The sequence below is a fragment of the Ictalurus furcatus genome, chromosome 1 (assembly GCF_023375685.1).
Source record: "Ictalurus furcatus strain D&B chromosome 1, Billie_1.0, whole genome shotgun sequence".
In the NCBI taxonomy this organism is placed as follows: domain Eukaryota; kingdom Metazoa; phylum Chordata; class Actinopteri; order Siluriformes; family Ictaluridae; genus Ictalurus; species Ictalurus furcatus.
This window is the reverse complement of record NC_071255.1, coordinates 22,131,890-22,152,198: the sequence shown is the minus strand read 5'-3', so window position 1 is coordinate 22,152,198 and position 20,309 is coordinate 22,131,890. Positions and strand designations below refer to the sequence as shown.

At 40.0% G+C, this 20,309-nt stretch overlaps 1 protein-coding gene across 7 annotated transcripts in view; it reads right to left on the bottom strand.

Annotated features, from left to right (window-relative positions):
* ptprub (protein tyrosine phosphatase receptor type Ub) overlaps positions 1-20,309 on the bottom strand; it is a 256,550-nt gene that overhangs the window by 90,193 nt on the left and 146,048 nt on the right. For all 7 annotated transcript variants that reach the window (XM_053632512.1, XM_053632505.1, XM_053632487.1 and 4 more), the window contains 3 exons: positions 6,533-6,608; positions 3,194-3,309; positions 505-679 (listed from right to left, as the gene is read on the bottom strand). In XM_053632512.1, the coding sequence (XP_053488487.1) occupies positions 505-679; positions 3,194-3,309; positions 6,533-6,608 (367 nt within the window). The remainder of the gene's footprint in view (positions 1-504; positions 680-3,193; positions 3,310-6,532; positions 6,609-20,309) is intronic.

The following is a 20,309-nucleotide window of genomic DNA, read 5'->3' as shown; positions in this document are numbered from 1 at the left end:
AAATTGCGGGTCACACGTATATCATCTGCTAGCTAGCCTAAAAGCGGACATTAAGATCTAAAATAATAACAGCAACCCACCAAATATGTACTGGCTGACTGTGTATATATATATATATACACACACACACACATGTATACACTTAATTTTATTTTCTCCGAAACCTTCCTTTTAAATAGATCCAGAGCAAGTTCTACATAAACACAGTAATTAAATACTGTCTGCATTATCCATACTCTAGCAATGTACATGATATGCTACAGTATTACACTTGTATTGTAGATGTTAATATGTAGATGTTAACCCCTCCATCATCATGTCATCAACAAATATGCATTTATTACAATCATAAAAAAAAAAAAAACTGCACCTCACAATGTGTAGCTTTGTCTTTAGCCACGTGAAATAATTTGTGGCTGACTATTCAAGTAATTATATGACAAAAGAATATGATGGAAGGAAGGATGAAAAGCAAGAACGCATGAAAGAAAGAAAGATCCTTACCTTTTACAATGAGTTCAGCAAAGTTAGAAACACCAGAGCCTCTGGACAACTGGGTAACACAGCGGTAGAGGTCCTGCTCAGGCCTCTGGACGTCCTCCAGCTGGAAGGACACTGAAAAACGATTGCGGCCCAGGTGCTTGACTGAGCCACCTGAGGACACCTCGCCATTGTGCCGCTAGAGTGGATAAAAGGGATGAGTAAACATGTTATTATCCAGCAACAACGGACACAGACATGCATTATCATTTAAATATCTGTATAAACACTGAGGCCATAAAATGTCTCTGCACAGAAGCTCACAGTCAGCTAACAGGCCTGCTGTTTCTATATTCCTGTAATATCAGGACACAGTGAGACCAGGCTGACAAGAAAAAAAAAATAATAATAAAATAAAAAACAGCCCAATGAACTGTCATGCGCATAACCTTAGAGGAAAGGGTTATGCATGGAATTATAATGAAATAATATGATTATATTATATACAAGTTTGACCATTTTAAAATAAATCAGATAATAGGTTTGACCATACCTAATGATAACTCAACTTAATATTTGTAAGAAAGAAATCACATTTCATGCATGAAAAAAAACATTAACTTTTATTTGATTAGGTTTTCTCTTGGGGAAGCGTTATAAGTGTTATCTTTTGAGCTATAGAGTTGAGTAAGGCATAGAAAATAGCTCAGGATAACTATGTCATATCTGCAAGACTGAATCCGATCAACATCAGAAAGTATTAAATGAAGCGAGGAATGAACCGCAGTCATATGGGAGGAATGGTTATATGAGGCTCAGTGAAAGCATCCCTTATCCCTGTCATTCACATAATAAAACTGTGTTCCTGTGTGTGAATAGAAGCCTTCTGTATAGTCAATTTCCACTTTCCCCTCTATAAAGAGGAATCACTCTTCTGGACAACTAGAGTGTGTTTGTGGATCAGAGTATCTCACTGAACGTTTCACTGTGTTTGTTTATCGAAGGGTTTGAGTATTCAGGCTCTCGCTATATGTGCAGAACACCACACAATCCAGGCCTTGAACCCTCACAAACAAAACTGATGTTATGATACTGGTTATAGTCACGGTAATTACAAGGCCCACATCAAGCATCAGGCTTTGAGGGATCACTATTATCTTTCTCTGTTTTACCTCACAATCACATCACTCATTAAATTAGCAGCAATGAGGAAGGATAAATGGTGAGATGAATGGATCTGTGTGGGCTAATTGCAGTATAGCCGACAAAGCAGTCCATTTGTTTGACAGAAGTCAGCATGGTTTTTATGATTAAAGCAAAAACACAAACTAGGTTTGCAAGAGAAATGTTATGGTAGTGGTGTAGGGGAGCCATGTGCCTCCCACTGCATTAGCAGTGCAGATTTCAGAGACCTTGAAAGTGTTTAATGTGCTAAATGACAACATGTAACCACAAGCATTCATCCTTGTCCTTGAAATGTAATATCATCATAAATTTGATTTCATTTTTGACTGAATCTATTTTCTCCTAGCTCCCAATGAGAGGAGATTTGGTATTTGGTGTCAGAGTACTAACACTTATATAATATCCATCCAGCCATCCATTTCTGTACTGCTTATCCAACGCAGGGTTGCAGGGAGCCTGGAGCCTATCACAGGGAACTCGGGGCACAAGGCAGGAAAACGCATCAGCTTACAACGCATGTCTTTGGACTGTGGGAGGAAACCAGAGTACCTGGAGGAAGCCCCCGAAGCACGGGGAGAGGATGCAAACTCTGTGCACAAGGGGCGGAGGCGGGATTCTTCCCCCCAACCCTGGATGTGCCAGCCAAATGTGCTAACCACTAATCCACCATGACCCCCATATTATATTATATTATATTAGTTATCACACAGACAGTTTATGACCACTGACAAACAATATGATAATATGACAGTTGTAAATCTTGATCAGTGTATTTAGGGGGAAGTTACTCCTATTGCTAGAACAGTTCTGCAGCTCTTTAAGTCGATTTTCTGAGCTCCCCATTCAGATTAATTAAATCACCTGTGGGTTGAGTAGAAGTGTCTAAGTTGTGTTTTTTCATTAGTGCTTGCACCATAAAACACAAGTAAGTTAAAACAAAATCAGGGATCGAAAATGCAGACAACTGGAATAAGATATATAAAAAAAGACAAATATGATAATATATGAATGAGAAATAAACACCTAATAGGAGTCCAATATACTGTGACTATATCACTGGATGAATAGTCCTAGTCTTGATTATCAAATGAATCACTGCAAATTTAACTAATCAAGGTCATGAAACTGTAATGTGAGTGTGGGATGTAGGCTATTTTATCATGCTTTTGAATCACTATTTTGAGTTGGTGAATAAAAAAAATGCACGCCAGTGTTTTGGTTAATTCGATGCACTCTCCTGTAAAGAAAACAAGATATCTGAATACTGATGTGCGCAATTTTGGTATAAACTCCTCATCTTACATGCGTAACTGAATTTTGAATACAACCCTGCATGTGGCCCAGCAAATAAACAGAACTCTATAAACTGCTCTGAGAATATCTATGGGCTTGAAATAAACAGCATGAATACATAAATGATCAATTAAACCAGTGATTCCGGTCTCTGGTGCAGAATTTTTATTGACAAATCCACAGTGACAATCTACGTGTACCACAGATGAACAAAAGACCCCATGCTGATACTCACTTCCAGTAAAAACTTCTCTGCCTCTGATGCTCTTCCTGCTGCCACACACTGGAAGGTGGCGTTCTGTCCAGCGTTGACCTCCACATCCCCCAGGCGAGAGAAATGAGGGGCTTTATCTAAAGGAACGCACAGAGAGAGAGCAGAGATTAGGTGATCCAATTATCTGTCTGCCAACTAATCCATTGCCAACTAATCCATTTCTAAACATTTGTCCAGTAAAACCAACGTCAACGTGTGGCATAAATGCTACTTTACCCAGTGGGCTGGTTTATCACGCGCACTGGTTTAAAGCAGGCAACACGACTTATCTAACCTACTGTTATTTCAATTTTAATATAAAAAAAAGTTTTTAGCAAGACATTTTGATATTCTCCAGTTTGGCTGCCCAAGATAAATAGGTGAGAATGCCAAAGTATGAGCTATTAGATTTATAGTTTAAAATGTTAGTACAAAATAATACCTTTGATGCGTCAATCTTTTTTTTTTTTTTTTTTTGGTCTATTTCGTTTTAAGTCTTAGTAATAACTTTCAGCTATAACATTCAAAACATAAATCCACAATTATTCATTTGTATACCCATTTTTGTTTCATTCACTGTGACTCACTGTGATTAATAAGATTCAGTTCCCCGATGAGACAGAAATGCTTTTTGAATACATTAAATCAACATTTAACAAATAATGCTGTGCATAATAAAAAAATATGGGGCATGAGCTGCATACATTTTACATACATTCACTTTATTCATGTATAACTAATATGTTTCAGATGTACATTTGAATAGAGTTAAAGACATTTTAATGCAGGTTTTTACATTTTAAAGCAAGAAAGGCTGCAATAACAGAGTTTTTGGGTCCTTTTCATTTCATTGAGTAAGTTACAGTTAGCTGAGGTGATTCGCGGTGTGTGTTTTTACACCCTGAACACTGCGATTAACTATGTCATTAATTTGTCCACCTACCTCCTGATCCAATGCTATGGGTTACTGCAGTCTGTACTGAATATGACTAGGGGGTATGCTAAATAAATCAGACATAGCACAGGAGAACTGGCTGGGAAACAAAAAGAGACAGAATAAAAAGTTTATTTATTTGGCTGTTGCTTTCTGACAGGGTATGAAGATGATTCCAGGAATTTGTTTGTACAAACAGGCGGGTGACATGGCTACAGCATTTGTAACCGGCGGGAGGCCCAGCGTCTTGTGAAAACACTGGTCTATTATGTTTGATTTATAATTCATGTTTCTTTGTCTGCTATCAATAGGCACACAAGCATGAAAAAAAGTCTGAATAAAAGGAAATAGAAACAGCAGCCAGTTTCTGTGTCTAAAGGACATTTTATTATCAGTATTTTAGGCAGAGATTTGTTTGAACAGGACAGAAACTCATTCTGTGCTAAGACACAATATCCATACGAGTTCTCATCTACATCTTAATTATTTTTTTAAAATTGTGTTTTCTCCCATGCAGTGTTGTTGGCATTTTAAAATTTTGTGTTCAGGTACTGGTGTAGAGAAGACATCAGGAACGTCACGCCTGCTTATCACCTTGTCTGGAATTGCAAGTTCTGACTGCATGTTATATTCTTTTTTTTTCACTTCCTTTCCTTTTAGACAGCTTGTGCCAAATTTCCACAACCTGGCATGATGCCATGCTCAACAATGTGCTGAGGTCCTGATGAGAGTCTTAATTATTTAATGGGCACTGTGGGGTTCAAATGATGCCATCTGCTGCCCGTAGGAAATGGAGGAGGCGGGGATGTGGGTGGAAGAGCGGGAGGTGAAAGGCTTTGCCATGAACGGCTTCCTTGACCACTGCATCTGGTGTTTTCATTGTTTAGAATTCGACTTCATCACCACCTAAAAGCAGTTTGTCAGCACTGTTTAAAAATGAATAAGTATTAGTGCCATTTAACGAAGCTGCAGGCTCTCAGATGTCCCTTTGAGGCCATCAGCTGGCTTGTTAACACCAAGCCAGCATCTCACCCCCCTGACAGACCACATATTCAGCACTGAGCAGCAACCAGAGCTACACATGGGAGTATATACAGTATACTCTATCAGTAGTTGTACAGTGATGTAGTTATTAAAAATGTACAAAAATGTATGGAATGTATGAAAATTGCATGAAATTACAGTAGTTCAGGGAATTTACACATATAATGAATATGATGAATAGTTATATAGTATAAAAAATAAATGTTCATATAATATCAATTATTGAATTTCTTAATACTTAATTAATACATACCACATCATATAATAATAATAATAATAATAATAATAATAATAATAATACATGCCTGTTTACAGAAGGAGTGTAAATTGGCATATGAGTAACCAAGCAGCTGTGTGAACTCTAAATACTAGCTAAATGTGACATCTAAATAACAACAAAAATTTAACTATGTACACTGCACCTCTTCCAATCAGTAAACGTGCAATGTGCAAGAAGCAAATTTTTTTAACTGCATTACTTGTCTGTAGTATTTCCAGGATTATTTCTGCTGTAAATTATTTTAGATCTAAATTAGTTCTCAGAATTGTTGTAACAGAAGTATATATTTTATAATTCTTTTTTACATTTAGCAGTTTCATTCCTAGTCTTGTGTTTTATCATTTAAATAACAATTTTATTATGTAAATCCATAAAGCACTAATATTGACAAGCGTTCTTAAGATAGTTTACAACCACGGGATGCAATAGCCTATTTTCCTTATGGTTATGCTGCATCTCCATGCTCTGTATTTAAGACCTTCTTTGCTCCCATGAAGAGAACACATCACACACTCCCTCACAGCTAGAGCTCACTGCTCTGATCTTGCCCTGTATGATCTCCAAAGTCCACAAGCTATCTGAGCCCACTGAGGAACAACAGGATTCTGCTAACAAGAAAGTAAGCAGAACACAAATATACACATCTTGCATACACAGAGAAAAAAGACATACAGCACATTATTCTATGATAAATACAAGATAAATAGCTAAATTACACTAGTTAAAGATTAAAAAGTGAAACTCTAAAAGAAGCAAATAGTGTTCTAATTTGACTCTTGGAAAAGCACATTATAGACTGTATTCCTTTATTCCTCACAAACCACGTATTAGGGTGGAGCTAAAATCCAAGAGCATTGCATAGGGACATTAATAGGTTTCTTGCTGATGATTTCCGAAAAGGGGCAGAAGATTACATCTCCTCATCTCAAAGAGAAGGACCGGCTGTGCCCGGGAAGGCTACAACAGTAAATGAAATGCGCAATGTGAAAATCGCCTCTTAGCATTGAACTTATCCTCTTCCTCATTCACACTCACACACACTGACCACGGCTGTGCTACTTACAGCAAGGATAGTTCAGCAGCAAGATGTTGTCCACGGCAATATAGCCCCAACGGTCTACAGTCGCCTCCAGCAATACCTAAACAGAGGAAAATATTGTAAAGATCTTTTCTTTCAAATAAAAAAAATCCACAAAACCACATGAAAACAATACAAACAAGAACTGCAATGAGGCTCCATTAATTCACATAGCTCAAATATTATAAATATTTATTGCTCAAATAATCCTCTATTTCATTTAATGCAACTAATTGCAGTGTTGAAGTGATCCATTGCAATAAATGTGAGCAAAAAAAAAGTCAAACAAGTAATTGATAGCTGTTGCAAAGGCTAACCAGCAGGAAAAAAAAATACAGCTCTCATTTATCTGCTGCACTCAAGGAAACTAAACCCTGACTGTCTCATACTGAGAACCAGAGAGAGAGGAAGAATAGGCATTGACTCTTTTAAGGGTCCCCGAGGCCTGAAAGAAATAAAGAAATAATGGTCTCATCAGGAGCGCTCTATGCGCAGTATGATGCAAGGTTCTCATTCAGCTCATGACACATACACAAACATGCACTCGCTCATAATGCGAGTGGAAGAGACACAGGTCTCTGGGGACCAGAGAGAGGCTCCACACTATCCAGACACGAAGGACAGCCAGCGCAGCACAATGAAATCAAATCGATATGGTGCGTATGACAGCGATGATGAGATGTTATTACAGATGGGCATGGAGGGGGTAGGGCTGTTGTTTGCTCTCCCTGAGCTAGACAATGAGGCTGTCCACGCACACCATCAAAGTTATTGTTTCTCATAATCCCTGCCACCGAAAGACTTTTTTTTGTTGTTGCTGTTTACTTTGTGCTGGCTGAGCAGAAGCTCTGGGTCATTTTAAAACGGTTATTTGAACACTTTATATTCAACTGGAATGAACTTTAATAGGGAAAGATTTTCAACAATAAAGTCCCTTAGCTCTGCAGCCAAAAGAGCAACTGAACTTTGTCATTTTTTGCAAATTGGTGTCACAGTATAAGACTACTGACCCTTACAAAAACAAAACAAAACACATATTTCAAATGCTATTATGCTATTATTGTGAAAAACATGTGAAAGTCCATTTTAACATTGCTTGCCCTAAGATTGCACATGTAAACTCACATATGTGACATCATGGGGACAATATACAATCACGTTTAATATAAATAAATAAATAAATAAAAATTCATGTTAGAAAAATAAACCCATAGGCCCTACATATTTAAAAATCTCACGTAAAAATTAATAAAATTTTCTGTAAAAAAAACAACAACAAAACAAACAAATGTGTAAATTTTATATGTGAATTATGCACACGTGACATTCTTTTTTGTAACAATAGCAAATCATGCAAGCATAATTCTTTTGGCATAAGAATTGTGTCACTAGATGCTTGGTCCATGCCATCTGAACGTGACATACTCTAATTTGCAGAGGAAAAGTGTGATTTTTAAAGTGCTTTTTAAATGTTTTTTTTAAATGGTATCCAAAATGAAAATAAAAGAGAGATAATTTCCTCTATAATAAAGACACTTTTTTTATTTCACATATATAGAATTGTGGTTTATCACAAGCTCACGTGACAAACCAAAACTAATACATATGCAACAATGAAAGGAAATTAATCCTGCCAGTCTCTATACCTCAGAAATGGTCTGCTCCTCTCCAGATTTCCTCTGCATTAAGCCTGAGATGTTCATGTGCCTGGAAGGAAGCCCCAGCTTCACCACAGAGCATCAAAACCACAACCCTGACCGTGGCTTGAACCACAGCCATACCAGCATGCAGTGAAATGGACTGCATTGCCCAGAAGAGTAAGAGGGAGGACAAAGAGATGAATAAAGACGGAACACCAGATCCAGAAAGTCAGTGGAAGTGCCAATGCAGGAGCAAGCTCAGAAAGCCAAGTTTAATTTCTCTGTTCCCAGTGTGCACTGAAGCCAAAGCTGCAAACTGATGAATGTTTTGTCTTTCCAACATTCTTATAAACATACAGTATAGAACCTCACTGACTGGTGTCCATCTTCATTTAAGCTTGCTTTTATCTGCATATGAGATAATAAATAATTTTGCATGTGTATTAATTAGTAGGTTAATAAAACATCTTAGTGGGATATCACAAGCAGTAGCTCTTTTACAATAAGTATTTTTGAATAAATTAGTAAAGGTATTCTTTAGTAATTGGTAGATTTGTCATGGTAATTAATGTTAGAAATAAGATACAAGCTATCAAGCTACAGACCATTCATTGACCATTCACTGACATTGTATTTTTTCCATTTTTGAATGGAAGTACAGGTTAAGCCTCTTGAACACTCCTGGGGTAGTTAGGATTTAAGCTCCTTGCTCATGGGACACAGGCAGGATAGAACAGGCTAGAAAACTTCAGTCATCCAGCTTCAGGCTCACACAAGTCATGTGACTTGAACTCATTCTCTTCTGGGCATGCTTGCGAGCCCTTATCCACTGAGCGACCCTGGGAGCAATTAGTAAACGTTACCATTTTTCCATGTATCAGACATGCACAGCTTTATTCAACTTCAATGTTTATAAGAACATTTATCTTTTCTCTTCTGGGCCTGGTTCTTGGTAACTCTGCCATGATTGTTAAGTAGATTTAAAGTAAGCTAATGGATCCTTGAACAATTCCAGATGCAGCTTGAGAAAACCTCCATGAGCTAGAGAGACCACTGAGGAAGGATGAGAAACTTGGCTGAGTTGAAAAGAAGGATGGGTGGTAGGGAGGCTTTGAGCAGAGATGTAGCTTAGCCAGCTGGCTGGGCAAAAAGTGGTCAGAGCCATGAAGTCAGCTTTAGATTATCTGGGTAATGAAAAGCTTTACAGGAGGCCTACACAGCTAAAGATTGGAGCAAGTGCCAAAAGAGTTACTCATTTAATTGTTCTAATGTGACTCCATCTCTGACTTTTTCCTCTGAACACCACGGTTCAGATACATGCAATGTGTCTAACATTAATGTTTAATTTACTAAAGATATATCTTATTTTGGGACCAGCTTCTAAATGTATAAGCTGTTGTGAAATAGTCAATTACAGAGCTGTTGGAAAAGCTTGGGACTAACAAAGAAATGCAAATTTTAATAATAAGATAAATGTGCTAATAATGAAGACTCTGATGCCAGACCAAGGAAAATGTGTGGAGCAGAACCAGTTGGTATAAATGGTTTAGCAGGGCCAAGCCCTACCTCTGTTTGAAAGGAGAAAAAAACAGAAAGATAAGGTTCACTTCTCATTTGCTGTTAGCAAATGGCTTGAAGTGGATTTGTTTTGACTTTTGTGAATCCAAGAACAAAGCAACCACCAACTGCTGTAAACAAAAATACATGTACTGTATGACTGTCACGAGTTCCCCTTTAAGCAGCGCGCTGTGGAGCATGTGAGTGCGCGTGCACGAGCAGGTGCACGAGCACCTGCTTTTCCCTTGTGGACAATCGTGACATTTCGACACGTGCATTTGTTTATGTTTCTGTCATGTCTCCTCCCCGTTCTGTCATTGGCTATTGTTTCATGTGTGTCTGAATTGCCCTCAGCCGTCAGCAATTACAACGCTGATTATGTTTGTATAAATACGGCGCGCCTCCCAGCACACAACGCGGAATATTGAATGAGTTATAGTAGATTAGTTTAGAGTCCTTACGATAGATAACCACAGTCAGTCCATAGTTTCATGTTTAGATTCATAGTCATAGTTCATGTTATGTTTCATGTTTAGGTTCGTTTGTTAAGTTCACGCTGGTTTCTCCGCTACCAGTCCCTTGCTGTTGTTTATGTTTCATGTTTGGTATATCGACCCTGTATCCCGTGACCACGACTTTGATTCCTGCCTTGCCTCGTTTATGCCTGTTTGCCGATCGTCTGAACTTTGCATGTTACTGGATTACGTTTTTGGATCACGTTCTGGATTTACCTGCCTGTGTGTCTCTCAATAAAACTGTTCACACTGCGCTTGCATCCTACCTTATCTCCGTTACGTCACGATACGTGACAGAATATTCTGCCCATCATGGATGCAGCACGAGAACGAAGAGAATGCAGAACCCGGAGGTCCACGCCAATCATCCCCGTCTTGGATTCTATGCAGTTCTTGCAATGGACTTTCATGGACCTTCCTGATCGGTATGATGGCTTCTTTGGTTATCCGGACTATTTTATGATAGACTGCCAGAGTTACTTCTCAAGCCTGTTTGACCCGAAGCCAAGGGAGAGACAATGGATTAAGTTCATGATGTTCCGATTTTTTGGCCCAGCTCGCAAGTGGGCATAGTGAGTAGCAGCCATGAGACCCCGGGTACTGGAGGACAGTAGGCAGTTTTCGGACCTGTTTCTGAGGGAGTCTGGAGAACCAGGGCAGAGCTACAACTTGGATGAGCTGTTGAAGGGAGTTAATGTGGCGAACAGTGCTGATCTTCCATTCCACATGCATTATGAGCGGATGAGCCACCAAGTTGATGTTAACACGGACAACCAAGTCCCTGAGGTCCAAGTCCAAGTCAAGTCTCTAGTCTCTGGAGTCCAAGTCAAGCCTCCAGTCTCTGAAATCCAAGTCAAGTCTCAAGTCCCTGAGGTCGGAGTCCAAGTCAAGTCTCCAGTCTCTGAAATCCAAGTCAAGTCTCAAGTTCCTGATGTCACACCCAAGTCTACTGATACGGCCGACCAAGTTCTGCTCACGCCCAAGTCCAACAACACAGCCGACCACGTTCTGCTCAAGCCCGAATCTACCGACCCGGTCGCCCAAGTTCAGCCCACACCCAAGTCTACCGACCCGGTGGCCCAAGTTCTGCCAAAGCCCGTGTCTGCCGACACGCACAGCCAGGTTCTGCTCACGCCCGAGTCTGCCGACACGCACAGCCAGGTTCTGCTCACGCCCGAGTCTGCCGACACTCACAGCCAGGTTCTGCTCACGCCCGAGTCTGCCGACACGCACAGCCAGGTTCTGCTCACGCCCGAGTCTGCCGACACGCACAGCCAGGTTCTGCTCACGCCCGAGTCTACCGACACGGCCGCCCAAGTTCTGCCCATGCCCAGGGTTCACCTGGTGACCTCAGAGCCCCAGCCTGAGATCTACGAGGAGATCTCAACTCCAGAGCTGCAACCTTCCTGCTCGGCTGCGGACGTCGCTCAGCCTTCCCGTTCGGCTGTGGTCGGCGCTCAGCCTCCCCGCTCGGCTGTGGACGTCGCTCAGCCTCCCCGCTCGGCTGTGGACGTCGCTCAGACCTCCCCGCTCGGCTGTGGACGTCGCTCAGCCTCCCCGCTCGGCTGTGGACGTCGCTCAGCCTCCCCGCTCGGCTGTGGACGTCGCTCAGCCTCCCCGCTCGGCTGTGGTCGTCGCTCAGCCTCCCCGCTCGGCTGTGGTCGTCGCTCAGCCTCCCCGCTCGGCTGAGGTTGTCGCTCAGCCTTCCTGCTCCATGGCGAACATCGTTCCCCCCTCCTGCTTCGAGGAGACCCACGCTCCTCTCCCTGGCCGCGCGGAGACCCACGCTCCTCTCCCTGGCCGCGCGGAGACCCACACTCTGCCTTCAGGTTGATTTCTTTCTAGCCCCGACTATATATTTATGCAGCATATCATTGACCGTCATGTCAGGTGATTACACTCAATGAAACACTCCATGAATTTGGTGTTAGATTTTGGCAAATTTATTAAAGCCCACTTCACACATCCATAAGCTAGTAGTGATTCATCAGGTGCATTTGGTATACAAAAGTGGGTGTTATTGATCATTGATTTTTTTTAAATGCCTCTATAGGAGAAACTAGAAACAAAAAGATTAAGCATACATTGTCCAATCAAAGTATGTATTTCATAAATGGACAAATGTAGAAACACAAATATTGTATACATTGACTAACAGCAAGTGCAGCTTTTCTGTTTACATTTCATGCTGTTCTTGAAACATTTGACCATTAAATTAAATTCGGAAGCATGAAGGGTTCTGCCTGCCTTTCAATAACTGAATATGTGTTCTTATGTGGACGCATAATAGTATTTTTCCTATGATGAGACCCTGCGCTATAAGACTCAACCATAATGGTTTCATAATAGTAAAGGTTGCTGATAAGTGGTTTATTTATTTTTTTTGCTCTTACTTTCAGTATCATGACCAGCAATCACTGATGTGGAGGTAATTAATAGGGCTGATTTACCATTATTTTTAATAATTTAGTTGGTTTTATATTAATAAAAAGACTGCACAAAATAAGCTATTTCTTATAGTGTGTAATTAAACTATTTCTCTTTTCTTATGGTTAACTGTGTCTTCTATGTGTAATGATTTGAAAAGTCTTGTTGTTTTTAAATGTTAGCTACAGTAGTTTTGATTTCAGCTGTGGCTCTGGGAGATGAAAAGACAGCCATCAAGTTGATCAGTTTTTTTTTTCCAATTAATGTGCTGCCACCAGCTACAAGCATGAGCCATGGCACATATTGCAGAAATACACAATACACATCAACTAATTAAAGTACATTTTAAGTATTTAAATGAACATGAATGAATAATTTTCTTTTACTGAGATTTTACTGAGAATATTAACCACAAACAGTTATTTTTTATTCAATGCTTGTCTATATGAAGTGATTCTTATTTTTCTTACTGCCAGTACTTTTGAGTATTTGCCCCATCCTGATTTCTTCTGTATTTGTGTATATCTCATACTAAATTATTTCAGACATTAAAACAAAATCTAAGATAAAACAAAGGCAACCTGTCTTAACACAAAATACAGTTTTAAAATGATAACGTTATTATTGAAGCAAAAAAGTTATCCACTACCAACTGGGCCTGTGTGAAAATGTATTTGCCCCTGTAGTTACTAATTCCCCAAATCTGTGAAACTACATAATGGGGTACAGCTGGACTAGACACAACCAGGCCTGATTACTGCAAACCCTGTTCAATCAAATCAACACTTAAATAGATCTTTTTCAACAGCATGAAGTTGGTTAAAAGATCTTACCCAGTAACACTCTATGCCTTAAGTTGAAAGAGATTCCAGAAATGATGAGGAAGAAGGTGATTGAAATGCATCGTTCTGGGTTACAAAGGGTTACAAAGCTATTTCAAAGGCTCTGGGACTCCAAAGGACCACAGTGAGAGCAATTATCTCCAAATGGAAAAACTCTGCATGGTAGTGAACCTCCCCAGAAGTGGCCGACCTTCCAAAATTCCTCCAAGAGCACAGCAACGACTCATCCAGTAAGTCACAAAAGAGCCAAGGACAACATCAAAGGACCTACAGGCCTCTCTTACCTCAGTAAAGGTCACTGTTCATGACTCCACTATCAGAAAGACAATGGGCAAAAGTGGCATCACTGGAAGAGTGGTGAGGTGAAAACCACTGCTAATCCAGAAGAACATTAAGGCTCATCTGAATTTTGCCAAATAAAAACTGTATTGTGTGTTCACTCAAGTTGCCCTTGTTTTACGTTGTATTTCGTTTGAAGATCTAAAACTATTTAGTATGACATATACACAAAAACAGAAGAAATCAGGCAAATACTTTTTCAGCACTGTGTAGGCATTTATTAGTAATAATTATTAATTATTAAATAATAGTAATAAATATGAAGCCCTTTTTTGCACTAAAAATACCAGCAAGGTTTGCAGAAGAACATCTAGCCAATCAGGACTTTTGTCACCAAGTCGAAACTGAGCTCATGCAGTCTGTGAAAAGCAGTTCAGACAAAAATTCTAACCTGCATGCATTGTACTTAGCCTGGAATGATCAAGCTGTGCAGGCCTGTGTTATTTCAAACACACCAAAAAAGAATATGAATTTAAGAAGTATGTAGTATTGCCAGATATGCATGACAAAAGCAGCCCAATGGAAAAGCAATATTAAACAGATTTCCTGAATAATCTTGATTCAATCATTCAATAATTCTCTTAATTAAATAATTTTTTTTTCCTCATGGATATTCTTCATTCAAAAAATGAATATGATGATGAATAATAAAAACCTATGAGAATGAAAAAAAATAAAAAATCTAAGCAACAAGCATGGCACTAATTACACCTGTTTTAGGGAGATGGACAAACTCATGTGGCAAAATGACTACTGTGAAATGTACACACAACTGGAAAATGTACTCAGCAGCACTTCCTATTTTTGCACTGAGTTCCTACTATTTGCATGCAGCACACTTGGCATGTTGCCATGTGCATGGCGCATAAACCGTGTGTTTAAGGTAGTTTTGTATACAACGTAATATTTTTCATGTAGAATGCAGCTGAAAACAGGCACCAAATATTTATCCATCAGACCATTTATAACACATACAGATATCATATACAGTATATCTGAATATACTCAGCAAAAAAGAAACATCCCTTTTTCAGGAGACTGTATTTTAAAGATAATTTGTAAAATCCAAATAAGCTTTACAGATCTTTATTGGAAAGGGTTTAAACAATGTTTTTCATGCTTGTTCAGTGAACCATAAACAATCATTGCACATACCTTTGTGAAACAGTCCTTAAGACACAACAGTTTACCGGCAGTTAAGGTCACAGTTACAATAACATAAATGCTAAATGGTCTGCACTTATATAGTGCTTTTATCCAAAGCGCTTTACACTGTGTCTCATTCACCCATTCACACATACACTCACACACCAATGGTAGCAGAGCTGCCATGCAACGTGCTAACTTGCCATCGGGAGCAACTTGGGGTTCAGTGTCTTGCCCAAGGACACTTCAGTATGTGGAATCGCGTGGTCCAGGAATCAAACCGCCAACCCTACGATTAGTGGACAATACCCGTTCTACCACCTGAGCCACAGCTGCTCGTAGGACAATAAAGAGACATTTCTACTGACTCTGAAAAACACCAGAAGAAAGATGCCTAGGGTTCCTGCTCACCTGAGTGAACATGCCACAGGCCTGCTGCACTGAGGCATGAGGACTGCAGATGTGGCCAGGGCAATAAACTGCAATGTCTGTAATGTAAGTCCCCTTAGACAGTGCTACAGGAAGACAGGAAGGACAGCTGATCGTCCTTGCTGTGGAAAATTACATGTAACCATGTGTCCCCCCCCATGCCTTGGTGGAAGAGTGGGATAACATCACACAGCAGGAACTGACAAATCTGGTGCAGTCCATGAGGATGAGATGCACTGTAGTACTTAAAGCAGCTGGTGGCCACCAGATACTGACTGTTACTTTTGATATTGACACCCCCTCCCTTTGTTATTCAATTTCTGGTTTTCAAATGTCTGTGAAACTTGTTCAGTTTATGTCTCAGTTGTTGAATGTTTTTATGTTAATACAAATATTTACACATGTTAAGATATTTGCTGGAAACAAAAGCAGTTGAATGTGAGAGGACGTTTCTTGTACATACATATATATGTGTATATATATATATATATGTATATATATATATATATATATATATATATATATATATGTGTGTGTGTGTGTGTGTGTGTGTGTGTGTGTGTGTATATTATATATATATATATATATATAAATAAAGAAACATCTATATAGGGTACTCGATCAAATTCGATCAAACTGGGTACTAGAGCAAATTCAAAAAGATTGGAAGTGTTGCGGACTACCTGATAAGTGGACATCCACGAACATCCAGTGATGAAGGCACAAACGATATGGTGCTGGTAAACATAGTCCCCTATATATGGAGACTTTTGGGACACACTGCACTTTAGAAAGGAATGCAAATACCTTGTAAAAAATTAAAACAATTTTTGTGAACGTTAGTGTATAAGAGAGACATGGACAGAAAGACGGGTTGCTAAGACCAGACTGTTAAATTACTGAAAGCAGTAGGCAGAGGAACTGATGGAAAAAAATTGGTAAAAAGGAGAAGGTCTGGGTTTAAAATGTAGCAGAGGAACAGATACAATACTACTCTTTTATCTGCACCTTCACTGTCACTCTGTGTATATACACATTACAGCACATTTGGAGACAGGCTGAGAGAGTGAGAGGGGGATGAGAGAAGTGTTATCAGAAGAAAGTGCATACTTTCTTTATAGGAATACACACTTGGAAGGGCAGGCGGGAAAAGATGCCTAGAGACCTGTGCTCTCAGTTAGCATGGCTTTGGTCTACATTTGTAAAGTATTTCAATCCTAATCACATTCGGTTTCTACACTGATCAGCCATGACATTAAAACCACTGACAGATGAAGTGAATAACACTGATTATCTTGTTACAATGGCACCTGACAAGGGTGGGATGGTGGGATATAATAGGCAGCAAGTGAACAGTCAGTTCTCGAAGTTGATATGCTTGAAGCAGAAAAAATGGGCAAGGATGTAGAAAGTGTAAGGATCTGAGATACTTTGACAAAGGCCAAATTGTCATGGCTAGACGACTGGATCAGAGCATCTCCAAAAGGTCTTGTGGGGAGTTCCTGGTATGCAGTGGTTAGTACCTACCAATGGTGGTCCAAGGATGGACAACTGGTGAATTGGTGACAGGATCATGGGCGCCCAAAGCTCATAGATGTGAGTGGGGAGCGAAGGCTAGCCTGTCTGGTTTGATCCCATATAAGAGCTACTGTAGCACAAATTGCTGAAAAAGTTAATGCTGGCTATTATAGAAAGGTGTTAGAACACACAGTGCATCACAACTTGCTGCGTACTCACAGACTGGTCAGAGTGCCCATGCTGACCCCTGTCCACTGCCAAAAGAGCCTACAATGTGCACGTGAGCATCAGAACTGGACCATGGAGCAGTGGAAGGTGGCCGCCTGTCTGATGAATCACATTTTCTTTTACATCATGTGGATGGCCAGGTGTGTGTGCGCTGCTTACCTGGGGAAGAGATGGCACCAGGATGCACTATGGGAAACAGGCAAGCTGGCTAAAGCAGTGTGATGCTCTGGGCAATGTTCTGCTGGGAAACCGTGGGTCCTAGCATTCATGGGATGTTGCTTTGACATGTACCTGACATGAATGGTTTGATGAACATGACAAAGAATTCAAGGTGTTGACTTGGCCTCCAAATTCTCCAGATCTCAGTCCAATCTAGCATCTGTGAGATGTACCGTACCTCACAACTTACAGGACTTATAGGATCTGCTGCTAACATCTTGGTGCCAGATACCACAGCACACCAAAGGTCTTTTGGAGTCCATACCTTGATGGGTCAAGGCTGTTTTGAAGGCACGAGGAGGGCCTACACAATAGTAAGCAGGTGGCTTTAATGTTATGGCTGATTGCTGTATATCATTAACATTCATTAGGATATTAAAGGCAGAAAATTAACCTAGATCAGGAGTAACCAGCCTGACACTTTGAACTTCATGTTAAAGTTTACTAGGTAGGATCAGTTTTGGTGTCAAAGGTTAAGACAAATGAGAGACAAACCTGCTGCACACTTACTCTTAGAAAGCTGCACAACAAGCACAATCAAACAGACTGATACATTTCCAAGTCATGTTGTTTCTCATTTACATTTAAACTAATTATACTTCCTTCTGAGAATTTTACTTCCTTCTTTCACCATTTTAATGCACAAATAAAGAAAATTGCATCATTGTCACATTTACGTTCTGCTTTATATTGCTATAGAGTCATTAATACTGTTTTATTGTTTAGTCAGTCATGCTTACTGTGTTTTGACACAACTTACCAGAGCTTTTGTTAGTGCTGTTACTAATACAATTAAAACTTTTATGAGTATGAAGCACTGTTATGAATGTAATCATGGAGCTGAAAAGGACTGATGTAGAGGAGAAGAAAGAGATAGTAAATGAATACAGGTTCAGAAAAGAAAAAAATGAGTAAGGCAAACACTTGAGAATCCAACTCTCTTTAGCAGTCTTGGCAGGCCTGATAACATCTTTAATATTTGATAATACGGCTCTCATGCACCTTCAGCAATAATAGCAAAAATACAGAGCTGATCATAGCAGACAGGCAAAAGTTTAAAAATCAAATATTTTAAGTTCAAGGTGATTCTCTCTCTCTCTCTCTCTCTGTCTCTCTCTCTCATTACTCTCTATCTCCAGGTTTACACTTGTGCCTCCATTGATGTTCTCATAAACAGCGATAAAAGCAATGTGCCATCACCCATTGAATGAATATGGATGGAAGCCCATTTTATCATCCCAGACAGTGAGGCTTCTCACATTCTAACCATACCATCACAGACATGTCAGACTGTATCAAAAATCATGATCCCATGTATTTGTGTAAAAGGATTCTGTTTCAGACAGATATATGAAAGTAGCCCGGCCAGATCCCACCTACTTCCCTGTGTTCCAGTGTTCTCTCTCCCTCATGTCTGTGTGTGTGTACCTGTGTGTGTGGATGTAGCACTCTAGTTAACCCCCCCCCCCCCAATCAATCTGATTGAAGTTTGATAGCACCTGGTTCTCATCTACTCACACATTCTGCAGCATTTATAAGCTCCGGTCAGCCACTCATTTCCAGATTGCTCCAGTGCCAGTGCCGCACACTTCTGGCTTTCCTCATGTTTGTTTTCGGTTATGCCCAGTTTCCCTGTGCTTATCCTGTCTGTTTCTCTTCGTGTTCCAGGTTCAGTGCTCACATTGCCTTCCCCGTGGATCTCGTGCTCTGCACTCAGCTCTCATGCTGCCAACCCAAGTTTGAGCCCCGGCCTCGACAACACACTAACCTGCTCACGCTCAGTCTGCTCTCTCTTCCAGCATCAGCTGTGCACTCCTCTCACACATGGTGGACCTGAGTTTGAATCCTGACCCTGACTGCTCATTATCACACTCCTTTCCCATTCACCCCAGTTTCCACTACCCTTCAATAAATCCTGTTAACCTTCAGTCCTGTGTCTGTGTTCTGCATTTGGGTCCCCTCGTCTCTGTGTTCCACATAACAGCATATCAATTAACACACTATTCTCTCTTCACTTGCCTCTTATATTACACCCTGGTTTTCAATTTATTAGTATTTTATTTACTTAAGTTTTTGAAATTGTTTGTTTCATGACTGATTTCCTTTTGTACTATTTATGCACTTAGGTTTAAAATTATATTTCTGTCAGGTCATGAATCCTTCAGTAGATGCTGTGTCACAGCTGTTTGCACATCTTGCAAATTTTTATTGCACACTGGATAAGAGTGCCAGCTAAGTGACTAAATATGAAAGTAATTGGTAATTCAAAGAAATGTGACAGATATATGCTGGCTATATATGAAAATGACAATGTTTAATAAATAAGCAATTAGAAAGCATGTGCAGAGGTGTGGATTTTATGACACAGCTAGTGTTAGACATGCGGTAACTGGCAGGCATCTCTGTTTTAGCACAACCTTTCTCTATGAGAGGTGGCAATCACCTGCAGGTTTACTGACAGACTCCCGCTGACAGCTTTCTCATTTCCTCCTGACATCGGCGGACCTCTTTATCCTGAACTATCACTTCAGATCCACTGGGAATAGTCTGGATGCTGAAACCAACACCTGTTAATATTTAAAGTCACACGCCTTAGCACTAAAAGCCTCTAGCGATTTTTGACCGCAGTGCTGAGAGGACACCTGTGGAGGCAGAACTCTTCTCAACCTCTTTCATCGATGCTTTATTCATTTGCTGGCTGAGACACAGGGTTTGATAGCAGATGGAATTCAGGGAATTTGGCTTAATTCTTTATTCATTATGCTTTGCTAATAAGTAAGCTGACTTTATATTTTATTCTCTCTCACTGTTTCTCTTTCTGTGAACTGAGTATTAGGAGGCAGGCACTTGCAGAAATCAAGGTTGATGCAGGAAAATAGCAAAGAACTTTGTTGAGTTGGCA